The sequence below is a fragment of the Tyto alba genome, unplaced genomic scaffold, assembly GCF_018691265.1.
Source record: "Tyto alba isolate M040663 unplaced genomic scaffold, T.alba_DEE_v4.0 Super-Scaffold_42, whole genome shotgun sequence".
NCBI classification, from domain to species: Eukaryota; Metazoa; Chordata; class Aves; order Strigiformes; family Tytonidae; genus Tyto; species Tyto alba.
In genome coordinates this window covers 17414932-17427943 of record NW_024881318.1, presented here as the reverse complement: position 1 = coordinate 17427943, position 13012 = coordinate 17414932, and the positions used below count along the sequence as shown (strand labels likewise).

Here is a 13012-nt window from a genome sequence, read left to right as displayed (position 1 = left end):
CGGGGCTCGCCCCCGCGCCTGCGCATTGCGCACCCGTAGCGCGGGGCGGGAGCGGCGGCCCCGGGCCTGGAGCTGGGGCGCGCTGCACCGGCCCGTTATGGTCAGCGTCTCTGTGGGCACGCACCATCTCCTTTGGTCAGTGTTCTGAGGGCCGGAGGTAGCTCGAGGGGCCGTCCCTGCCCTGACTCGGGCAAAAGTGGCGCTGGGATTCTTGTGGACGGCGCCCGGAGGAGGGAGGGGAAATCTGTTGTTCCTTACCCCACTCCCCCCCCCCCCCCCCCCCCCCCAGTTGTCCTCACGCCGGGCCGCCTTTCCTCCCGCCGCAGCGGGGCCGGCCTCCGCCGCTTGCCCCCCTCAGCCTGCGCGCCGGCCTGAAAAGCAGCCGGGCCGCTGTGCCCCACCCAAGGACCTCGGCTGGTATTTTGCTTGATTTTTTGATCTCTTGCGCTTAGGTGACTGCATTGCGTTTTGCTCGCTTTCTGCGGCCTCGCTGGATCAAGGTGCTTTGTTTCATGGCTCTTTTACCTCAGCTCCTGAAACAGGCATGTAATCTGCACGGCTGGACCGCACATAGCCTGTGAGTTACGTGAATGAAAATAGCTGGTTTAGCTCGGAAGTACAGGTAAGCATCAGTTTTGTTTGCCTTTAGCAGGAAGCTGAGTCTGTGTCTAAATTCCCATCTACTCTCATCCCCCAAATAATAAACACTTGTCTTTTTTGTTTTTTCTTCAGATTCTCTACAGAACGGTGAAAAAGGCACTATTTGCTTTTGTTTGTGATGGTTACCTAGAGGTTTAATAAGAATGGAGATTAAGCTAGATGTTCTCATCTCTACGTGTATCAAGCAAAGAAAACCATGGCCTCGCATCTCATGGATTGGGCAGGTAAGTGTAGTGAACTTTTATTTACATAATAAAATCCTGCAAAGTATAAGTTTTTAAATTATTTTGCACTTATTTTTAGCGTGTGTGTGTGTGTGTGTGTAAAAAAAGCCTGAGGAAGTGATTTGCATTTACCCCACTTAAGAGTTACTGAAATAAATGGCTTGGTTTTCTGTCTCATTGACTTAAGGCTGCAGGTTCCATTTTTTTTTTTTTCCCCCCCAAAAAAGTCCCGTCCCTTACATGAGGTTATTGTTTTGATGGTTCTAGTTTTTCATAACTGTTTTTTACAGTACATTGTTGGAAATCGTCAACAAAACCTTTTCCTAATCCATCGTGCATCTATTAAAAAACATGCTTTCTTAAGCTTTTTTGATAAAGTGAGACTACATTTTTTTTTTTTATTTCTCCTTTATATATAATAGTTTAAGTAGATAACCACATAGGGCCAATTCCTTCTGTTGAAATCACTGGCAGAAATCTAAGTTAAACACTACAGGATAAGATAACTGGTATCTACTTTGTTGTTGTGTTGTCATTTGTTGGCAGGTAGTTCAGCTGAGTTACTGCAAAAAAGTTTTCCATAATGATTGTAAAATCAGTTTGATAGTTTGAAGCTGCCAAATTTGTTGTAATTGTAGGTTGATACTAGGTGTGGCATTGTGCTTTAAAGCAAATATGCTAAAGAATTAAGTTAATACAGTAGTTGTAGCTGTAACATCTTTTTATTATTATTTTTCCCTAAAATTCTTTATTTCTTTATTATTTTGCAGGCTTACATAGAAAATAACATTTTAAAAATGTCTTTCAACAGGAAAAAGAGGCTGTTTTTCTTCTAGATGATAAACATATAAATGAAATTAACCTGGCATCAGGGAAGACAAAGAAGAAAATCCCTCAGCTGCAGTCATTGTTGAAAAATGTAGTTGTTTTAACAACGTCAAGAAATGGTTAAGTAAAATATCTTTTGTATTATAAACTTATATTATTCTATTTGTAGTTTTAACAGTTTAGAAAGGTAGACTATCTAAAGAATCTGCCAATTCCCTGTCAGCTTTAGAACTGTGACTAAGATGGAATGGAAGTAATTTTAAGGGCTTCACAGTAATATCCTTCAAAACATCTCTTCCCCCAACAAACACAGGTGCTTGGTTGGCAGGAATTCTTACAACAGGAGAACTATTTCTTTGGAATAAAGATCAGGACTGCTTGAAAATTGTGCCAACAATCGAAGAGTCTAGGAAGGTAGTTGCAGCAGCACAAGGTAGGTTTTTTTCAGTTAGTCTTTTGAAAAATGGAGTAGAGCAGAAGTAGTTTTGTTAAGTGTTACTGCACAAGTAAAGCTATATTGTCATGTTGCTTTGTATTGGTATAATTTTTGTGCTAGCTAAGCTTTGACAAATGTCCTTTTTGTCACTTGAATCGTACAGTTATTTGCATTTAGTAATCTTCTATAAATAGTAATCTGTTTTTAAATACAGTAAATATTTTATCTTTTAATTGTTAGTTTTTAACTGTAGATAGAGAGGTTCCTTACTAGGTTATCAGTACCTTAGAGCAGACATACATCTGATGTAAACCGTATACACATAATTTGAAGTTTATTCTGTAGGCAGATTTTTATGACAAATGCTAACTGGAAGGAATAATGTGAAGGCTAATATTTGCAAACTTAAGTATCAAATATTGCTCTACATTGAATCATCGATACCAGCTTGTAAAGTACTATACAAGCAATTCTGTCATTTAAGGGAAGCAGTGTATTTAGGAGCTGAAGGTAATAGTAGAGCAGTTACGCATTTATTAATAGTTTTCATGAAAGATGGATTTCAAGAAAGACAATCTCAGGAAACAACTCTAATGGTTGAGTTTTATGAGAAAGATAGTTCATAACATTTATAAAAATGAACATCCCATCTGACATTACTGCTACCCAAGGCCTACTATCAGTCATGAAGCTGGAAATGAAGATATTTAAGGTGGCATCTTGGATTTCTTGTGATAGAGATGAAAAAAAAAAAAAACCTTTAATTTTGAATCTAACAGAGGAACAGAAACTATTCTGGCACATTGTTGTGTTTGTTGTTGTTTGTGTTTTGTTTTTTTTTTTTCCAGAGTGTTTAATGAGATTGTACTTGTATGTATCTGGAGATGGCAGAAAGGCATTATTAACTACTCCTACAGCATGTGTCTTATTGTGGGAGAGCACAGAACATGAAAATACATACTCTTATAAAAATTCTTCTGGCCGTTGGACACAAATTTTGCCTGATGAATCAGTCATGTTGCCTTCTACTGAAGAAAAAGAAGTTGGAGTGCATGCAGCTTTCATACAAAATGAGGTAAAAAATAAGCGCTAAAGCAGTTAATCTCTTAAGTAAGTTAGACCACAGAAGCTACAGTGAATTTAGAGAGCAATGTCTGCCTCTGATGTTGTGTATAGGCTTAATGGTTCAGTTTGTATTGGTTTTAATGACAACATAAGAACAGCCATACTGGATCAGATCAAAGTTTATCTGGCCCAGCCTTGCCAGCCTCTGTATATCTGAATGACAACATTATGTTACTTAATCTGAATTGTAATACCTATTGATCTAAATATATAAATAATTAAAAAAAAAGTTGCGTGTAACCATGTTTTTGGGTTCGTTCTGGTTTTGTTTGTGTTGTTTTCCACAGATACTGGGTGATTGCTGTTTGTGCTCTTTCGTGTTTTACTCTGGAGACTGTTTGGTGCTGACATTTTTGATTCTTCGATGGCATGAAAATAGCTTTAAATATGTTAGGTAAGTTCAAAGGTATTTCAAGTTACATTACTTTAAGAGAAAGATTTTTATTATGAAGTGCTTTAGATCTGGGATTCAGAGTGTTGAACACATTTACACTGATGTCCAAGTAGCTGATGGTTACAAGCACCTACTTATGTTAGCATATTTATACTCATAGAAAGCCATATTATATATGCATATATGGGCAATATATACATATATATGATCCATATATGGACATATGTGGTAATTGTCAAGTATTTCATACTTCATTATTAACTTAAACCTAAATAAAACTGCCTCTATTTATCACTGTTTGTGGGTGGCTATGTATACATGCACATGCCTGCACACGTGTGTGTCAGCCAGTTTTTTGCATCATGCTAATAGTTTCCTTGGTTTTTTTTACATTACAAGTGCATACTGTGCATCCATGAATGCCCTCAATACTTCTCTCTCCTTTATTATGCATGTTTGCATATTTTACTCATTTTCTGTTCCTCTTTTCCTCTCTTATGCCCAGACTATCTAAGAGTGTGTTTCCTTATCTGGGCTGGGACCATGTACTGAAATAGTTACACTGATACAATCACTTAAAAATGCAATTGAAGAATAATCCTGAGTACATTATAGTCCATTTATCTTTCCAATGGAGATATACATGTGTATGAATTTAAATGGGTTTGTCCTCTGCAGGTGTAACTTGAGTAACTTGCTAAAATTTTGCCCCACACTTGATATGGTAAAACTGCTTTTGTTAGAGAATGCCCTTCTGATACTAACTTAATGACTGTCCTTGCCCTACTAAGCGGCATCACTCTTCGCTCAGTTTGTCAGTAGCATGGTAATGCCTTTCTGGTAATACAAAAAATAAAATGGAGTATAACATCGCCAGTGTAGAGGTGCACTTATGTATACCACAGTACTAGCAGCCTGAAACTGTAACTACTTTTCTCAGCCATGTTACTCATAATTTTTTAATGCCAGCTATTGCTCAGTTTCATTGCTTACGATTGTTCAATTCATTCTTTTCATGTTCATGCTTTATTTTTCAGTCTGTTAGGTGTCACGTTTCCAAATGGAATATTTCTTGTGCTTTCTATCATGTTTTAAGTCTTTTTAGGATCATAGAATGGTTTGGGTTGGAAGGGAAATTTAAAGATCATCTAGTCCAACCCTCCCCTGCCATGGTCAGGAACAACTCACTAGATCAGGTTGATGGAAGCCAGATCCAACCTGACTTTGAACAGTTGCAGTGATGGGGCATCCACAATTGTTTTGTTCAGAGCAGCATACTGTTGATTGATTTTCATTTTTGAGTTCTGAATACTCATGTGTTGGATGACATTATATTGTCTGAAGAAGCTGCTTCTGGCTAGAATGCAAATTTCTTAATTACATGTCATGCATCTATATTTATGTTGTGGTTTGGGCCTGGTCGGCAACCAACCCCCGCAGCTAATCACCCTCCCTTCCCCTTCCCCACCTGGGAATGGGGGGAGGGGATTAGAGGGGTGAAGGGAGACTCGCAGGCTGAGATAAGAACAGTTTAATAATGGCAATAAAACGAAAACAATAACGATGATAGGGGGAAAAACAAAAAGAAATATATAAACAGGCAATGCACAGTGTAATTGCTCACCACCCGCTGACCAATCCCCAGCCCGTTCCCGGCCAGCGACCCCCAGATACCAAGATCCCACAGTCGCAATCCCTGAAGTGAGAGAGAGAGAGAGAGAGAGAGAGAGAGAGAGAGAGAGAGAGAGAGAGAGAGAGCCCCTTCCCAACCCCCCTCCTCTCTATAGTGAGCATGACGTGCCATGATACGGAATATTTCACAGGCCAGTTTGGGTCAGGTGCTGTGGCCGTGCTCCCTCCCTGCTCCCTGTGCCCTGGCGCACGGGCAGGACATGGGGAGTCGGGGAGTCCTTGAAGTCTCGGCAGCAGCTGAAAACATCAGTGTGCTGTCAGCATTCTTCCCATACCAAACCCAAAGCTAAATCCAAAACACAGCACTCTTCTAGTCCCTGAAAAGGAATATTAACTCTATTTCAGCCCAAACCAAGACAATTTATTTGCACGTTCTGTGTATATAGCCCAAATTTATGTCCCATAAAAATAATTCTCTGTGCCAACACATAATTTTTAAACTCATGTAAATACAAAATATTTTTTATCTGTAAGGTTTTTGAAGGAAAATAAATACTTTTTTATATTGTTCATGTTTTATGTGATTTTTTTTCTTGCATGTTTTTTTGTTCTGTATGAATCATCCCATTCAGCATAATTGGGTAACCTCTTGGTTCTGTTGTCTTTTTTTTGCTATTCAGTTCTTTGCCATACCAGATTCACTGGGTACAGCAGACTTGTTCTCTTGTTAATTTGGTTCCTCAGTGTGTATCTGTAAAGTCAAGAGGAGCTTTGCTGTGTGCATTTGCAAGAGATGGACTTCTGCTTGCAGTAGCTGTTAATCAAACTGACCCAAAGGTATGAATGATAGACAGTGTGTCATTTAAGCTAATAGTTCAGTTTGAATGAAGTGGTAGCAAGGATTTAATAACACATTTTTATAAGTGATTTTTCCTTACTCTTAACAATACTTGTGATTATATTCACATTGATATCTATAGCTAAAAAATTTTGCCAGAACTTAGAGTTTTTTGAATGCTTATTGTTGAGTTAATAAATCCATGTAAGGTCCTCTGTCATTTCTAATATCCAAGAAATAAAATAATAAATTAATTTCAGCTACTATGTGGTCTCTGGATGACTCTTAATCAGGCCTCAGCCTAAAGTGTTGGAGGTTATGTTCCTACTTCATAACATTATTCCTTCTAACAACTCAAAGGCTAAATCTTAATGTAGTTTTTAGTGCTAATGATGACAGGAAATATGGACCAGCTTAATCAGTGTACTGGGTTGGGATGATGTAGTAATTTAAAACTTCAGTTGTTACTCACCAACAAGACTGGAGAAAAGTGATCTTTTATTATTTTGAACATTTTAGAAGAAGTTATGTTTAAAAGAATATTTAATTATCTGTTAAGTGTATAATAATCTTTAATTATGTTTCAAATACAGAAATGGATATAGAAATTAATAAATATTTCACATAGTAATAAATATTGAAGTAAAGTGTCACTTTCATGTATAATAATGTTTCCAGTACATCAAATGTAGTATGTAACTTGCTCATATAAGTTATTTTTGATAATAATGGCCTTTTGATACAAATATGTATGTTTTCCTTACATTTACTTTTTTTTTTCTAGGCAACTCAGGTTTTGTTTTTAAACACATTGAATTTTGTAACTGTTTCGGGTAGCCTTAAAGGTTGTAGTAGCAAGGATAGTATGGTCCCATCCAAATTTATCAGGTCAGTAATTCACGTTGTTTCTGCTACAGTTGCGGATTTTTTGGTTTTGTGTGTTGGTTTGGGGTTTTTTTGCATAAGGTTTGTTGGTTGTTTTTTTTTTTTTTTTTTAACCTAATCTTTTGATACAAAAATTTTGACAGAGAAAAATGTTTTTCCTTGCCCAATTTAGATCTTACTGGGTTGGTGATATGAGTTGGACTCCTGATAGCCTTTTCTTGGCTTGCATGTTAAAACGTGGATCTTTGATTTTGTTGACATGTATGGGTGAATTGCTGACCTTGATTACTTCTGGCTGCTCTGTAGAATTTGGACCAGCAGAGTTTATTCCATTTCATCCACTAATAACATACAGGTAAAAGGGTTGGGAAATGTTTGTGTGTTTTTCTCATATGATCAGATTTTACTTTCTGACATATTGTTCAGAATTTTACATAACTTCATCTTTCAGATTCACTCTTTTGCTTTTCATGTGTCTTTTCAATATCTTTCCCATTCCTAATTCCCTTCCATTTATTATAATGGGTTTGTCGTGATGAAAATTGGCATTGTGACAATGTAAGTATACATTAAATGATTTGGTTTTTTAGAAGTGTTTTAATTTAGTAGTAACTAAAAATTAAAGTGACGGAAGTACTAAAAGTGCAGATTTAGTTTAATCCAGTGGTATTTCTTTGCTTACTATTTAATTTTACCTATAGAACTTTATATCATGTGTCCATATCAGATTTTGTAAATAACATCCTTGCATGGACAAAAACTTTTAAAATGTTTTCTTGGGGTACTCAAGATCTAAATTTTTAAGTTATGCTGCTGGGTACTTGGGAGAATAGAAGGATCTCTGATAACATTGTTTTAGCATAAATTGAAAGTTACAAAGAATAACAGTCGGAATAACTGCACTAAACAGAATCTAAACTTTAAATTAAAAAAAAAAAAAAAGTCGTGTTAATTCCGAGTGACTAAAGCCCCAGGTAGTGTGTAGATGTAGTATCTCATGAAAGCATTCAAAGCTTTATAATACCTTCTTACACTGTCTGGTTGAAAAAACAGATGCTAAAATATATGAACATAATTTAATTATGGTTATTTATGCATGTATGCAGCTACTTTGTTTTCAAATAATCTATTAACTTTTGGACCATTAAAAAATAAATAAATCTAGTAGTTTTACACATTATTTCAAAGTATTATAGAGCTAGTATTAGAATACCTGGACAACACAGCTTTCTGGGACTCAGTAAGGAGTGATTTCTTTCCTTCTAAAGACTTTGTAAGACCTCTTTTGTAAGAGAAGACTCGTGTGTTGATGTGAAACATTTCTGTTGAATGCCTGAACTGATTCCAAAATACTAAGATTCAGATTTTGCGGGATTTTTTGGTTTTCATACATGACTTCATTAGAAGCTACTTAGAATTTAATCTTCAAGCACTTGACATATACAATAAGACCTAGATAAGAACATGTGATATAGAAATTTAAAGTCAAATTGTGGAAAAATACATATAATACTTATTAATGAAATTATAAAAGAATACTGAAAACTGTTTTTATCAAAATTTAAAAAGTTGCAACTGCAGCAAAATCCTGGCATCTTGCAAGCATGAATAGTGTTTTTATTCACAGTGCTCATCCTGCAAAAATTTTGACACTTAGAATTCTGAATGGACCTATTGGGACAGTAGTGTGAATGGTATTATGTATTTGTAAGTTATTTCTCTACTGTGTTGATGATTGTTACATATGATAGTTGCTTCTTACTTTTTGATGTATCTTTATTTTAGACAGCAGCACTCTTTTTGTCAAGACTCTAGTCAATCTCTTGGTTCTTCAGCTTCTGAAAGCGACCTTATGAGACAAAGATTCTCTGTTGCTTCACATTCAAGATTACCCTACCTTATTGTCTCTGATGGATACATGATAACAGTGCTTAGATTTCCTAACAACCTTTCACCATCAGGATTTGTAAGATCCCTTTTACTTGATTCAACCCAACGGCTTGAAAATATCCGTCAGAATTTACTGAACCCCAAGGTAGGGTTATGAATTATTTTGTAGGCTTTAAGTAAAAAACTTTGTGTGTATAAAAATGTGTAATTTTTAAGCTGAGTTACCTCACGTTTACTGTGATATTTGTATAAAATCATTTGAATAATAAGGTTGTTCTGAGAATAATGTTGTTCTGGAAAGCAGTGAATACACAGTTTTCTCTGAAATCTTATGCCTTTTTTGTCTGATTGATATTTCAGTAAAACTTAGTAAAGGGGGCAGTCTTAACTGTCACTATATATTCTTTTTTGAACTGTAAAAGAAATAGGGTTTCTGTATCTATAGAGTGGATTGAGAACATTGACAAGTACGATGCTAGTCTGACCAGCTCATGCTTTCAGAATGATGCAGAGAGAGGATTCTGTGAAATCTCTTACCTTAGGCTGCTGCTGTTTTAGAGCAGTCAGCAACAGTCTCAGTGGTGCTGTGTGACGTGCACTAGGTCCTCAGTTGAGGTTATAAATTAAAACTTGCTTAAAGCATTTTTGTTTGTTTTTCTGTCACTTCTAAATTGAGCTAAGTCTAGGAGAAGGGAAACCTTTGAAGGAAGAGGTCCTGCAACTGTTGCCAATCACATAAGATAGAATATACTGAGTTCAGAATTTTTGCAGATAAAACACATCTTTTCTTCCTATTCAGGTTGCATTTTGAATTTTTGGAGTAGTGAGTTATGATGGTGTTCATACATAAGCTAGAACAGTGGGCAAGGGTTTGGTGATTTAAAGAAATACGTTACTAGTAAGAATGCAGGAAAGCCCTACGTACTGAAAAACTTGTAGGATCATTGCAGGGATCAAGAAAGCAGATTCTTTCAGTGTGAAGCAAAGTAAAGTTGGCTGGTGCTGAGGAAGTTCTGCGTTCCTGAAGTATGGTCAAATGATTGTTTAGGTCTGCTGACCTGTTTTCACTTTCTGTCTGTGACTTTTAAACTGAAGTTTTCTACAGAAGGGACAAATTTCTTTGTTTAGAATGTCTGGTTTGATCTTGCTAAAGAAAAATAATATGTTTTGCATTATTGTTACTTCTTTTAGTCTAAACAGAGACCTCTGTGTTTACGATCACTGCTGTCATTAAAAGCTAGTCTTTTAAAACATGCTCAAAACCAAAGTTCCATCTTTTCCACCATTCCGAAATTTCTGGAGGAGGATACAACAGAAATGAGTGAGAAAACCATGGATCTACTGGTACTTAATAGCATTTTTCCACTTATAATTATGCAAATTGTTTAATTTTATGATATTCTAAATGTAAAAAAAATTTTTTTTGAAATAAGAGGTGTACTTACTCATACTAGGTATATTTAAAGTAATTCACTATTGGTTAAATTTTCATTATAGGTGCAAGGAATATGGTTATTTTTCTCAACTGATACTTAATTTTTATTTTCAAACATTTCTTTCTTTCAGCAGTGCATTAATTTTTGAAAAATACATACTAATTATATATACATCAGTTTGTTGTAGTTTACAACTTTAGCTTCACTTTATAATAAAATGCAATATTACACTAGTAAATAAAGTGGGGTTATAAAGTCTATTAATAAGTAGTACAATATTGTTCTTAGTAAATGAGATATCCTCAATTTTAGAGTATTCTTCCATCAACTCCAGAATTTGTACATGTCTTTTGGAAGAATGGCTCTCTCATCAGAATTACTGTATAGCTTTTCCCAACTCCGTTTCATGCTTCTGATTTTTGATTTGTTCTTTGAGGTTTTTGGGCTTTTGTTGAATGGCTTTTATATGTTACAGTTTTCTGGCAAAATCTCTTCCTCATTCTCTGGGTTTAATAAAGGACAGGGTTTTACTTTCTAGTATAAAAATTTCTGCTGTGTAATATTTTTTTACTGTTCTTAAGTAATATAATTTCTGTCTGTACAACTATTCCAAGTAGTCACACTTAGTTCGAGATCTGGATGAAACTGCTCTGAATTAATCTTACTAGCAAGTAAGCAGTTAATTAAGTATAAAGATTTAATTTGTGAGACTGACTAAATGATAATTCCTTGCAGACTATACATTCTCTCAATAGACTTGAATTAAATTTGCTTTTTTTTTAAAAAAATTGTCTGATTTAGGATTACGAAGAAGAATCAGATGATGACAAGCAGTTTTGCAGTAGCCGTTCCAGCTTCTCTAGCCAAAGAATCCATTCATTTGTGGGTAAAGCTGATCAAGGCCACTTAGAATTTGCATCAATGTTTGATACTGTCCATGCAAAAGACGATACTGAAGAGAAAGATAAATTATCAGTGGAACTATATTTCATTCAGAAAAACCTCCTTGCTGCATGGCAGATAGGTATTTCAAAAAATATGGAAGAGAAAGATACATTGCTGAATTACACAGTAAACTGCGTTATCCATTTTTTCAACATTCTTCAATTTGTGAAATGTTCTTTGCTAAACCAGGATGCTTCTTTAAACAAGTCTGTGAAGAATACTCACTGGATGCATTGTGTCCTAAAGTATTTTCAGCAGTGTTTAACTGTCCTGTACTGCCCTTCAGGAGCCAGTCTGACTGGGCATGTGGCAAAGATGACATTACAAACTTTAAAACTGATGTTGATAAAGCAGCAAGATCACTTGTTCTCAAAAAACCTTTTGGCGTGCTTCTGTCTTTTGAAAATGGTATCTCACACTCTAAGTAGTGTGTACATGCTACAGTATGAGAATCTTTTTGCATCTACTCATGAGAATAGCCTTGTGGAACTTGACTCTCTCACTGTACCTATTTTCCTAGTTCTTGATGAGAGTACTACTCAGCAATTCAGCTCACTCAAATCTCTGCTTAAAGAGACTCCTCAAGCAGTAAACCGTGGTGCAAAACCAGAAAAAAGGTATAAATGATCTTCGCATGGAGAAAAAACCAAAATGGGACAACCAGGTGTTTGGGGCAGCTGGCATGGGTTTATAAAAGGCAGGTCCTGTTTGACTAACCTGATCTCCAATGACAAGGTGACCCACTCAGTGGATGAGGGAGAGGCTGTGAATGCTGTCTGCCTAGACTTTAGTAAGGCTTTGACACAATTTCTCACAACATTCTCCTGGAGAAACTGACTGCTCACAGCTTGGACAGGTGTACTGTTTGCTCTGTAAAAAGCTATCTGGACAGCTGGGCCCAGAGAGTGACGGTGAATGGAGTTATATCCAGTTGGCAGCTGGTCACAAGTGGTGTTCCGCAGGGCTCAGTTTGGACATTGGTTGGACTTGATAATCTTCAAGGTCTTTTCCAACCTAAATGATTCTATGACTCTTTATGTTGGAACAACAATTTTATCTTTCAGTTATACAGTAATAACATTCTCTTGTTTCTTTCATGTATTATACTTTGTGAAAAAGCATGATAATTTATTAGAGCGTACAGATTAGGGCTCAGACCTGTAGTTGAATATAGTTCAGTTATGGTGACTTAACTAATTACTGCCAATCAGTTCAGAGATAATTGGTGGGTTAACAGCTCACACCAGTTCTGGGAGTGCAGCATCAATCTTGATACTGCAGTTTAAGAAGCTTTTACTGCCCATTCTGCTCCTTTCCATGCAGAAGTTCTAAACTCTATGGAGCCAAGAGGCTGCTCAGAATTCATTTGTCTGCAATGTCAATTTAGTGAGCAAAGTTTGCACCTGAATATGGATATTGTGTCCCAGAGCAGTAAGAAAAGTGCCAGTGTGTTGAAACTTACTAACAGAGGTATTTCTTTTTTGAATATTTACACATAAACTTGAAGGGTGCTTAAACTGAAGTGTTACCCAACTTTTGAGGAAAAAGTATTATCATCACTGGAGTATTTCTCTACTGCAGAACTGAAATTTATCCAAGTGTGTTAATCATACAAGCAAGCTGTTCTTTTCCAGTGATTTACAACCCCAGAAGCATTATAATTCACAAACTTAATCTTAGTACAGTAAAGTGCATTTCTTCAGTAAGCCTAAAATATGT

At 36.2% G+C, this 13012-nt stretch overlaps 1 protein-coding gene across 1 annotated transcript in view; it reads left to right on the top strand.

Annotated features, from left to right (window-relative positions):
• Positions 1-63: 63 nt before the first annotated feature.
• The window catches only part of CPLANE1 (ciliogenesis and planar polarity effector 1), a 64038-nt gene continuing 51089 nt past the window's right edge, over positions 64-13012 (top strand). Inside the window, 12 exon segments of the mRNA XM_042804498.1 lie at positions 64-622; positions 733-884; positions 1696-1831; positions 2026-2145; positions 2997-3223; positions 3561-3667; positions 5980-6136; positions 6922-7025; positions 7195-7377; positions 8808-9057; positions 10104-10256; positions 11150-11910. Coding sequence (XP_042660432.1) covers positions 804-884; positions 1696-1831; positions 2026-2145; positions 2997-3223; positions 3561-3667; positions 5980-6136; positions 6922-7025; positions 7195-7377; positions 8808-9057; positions 10104-10256; positions 11150-11910 — 2279 coding nt within the window. The 5' untranslated portion in view covers positions 64-622; positions 733-803.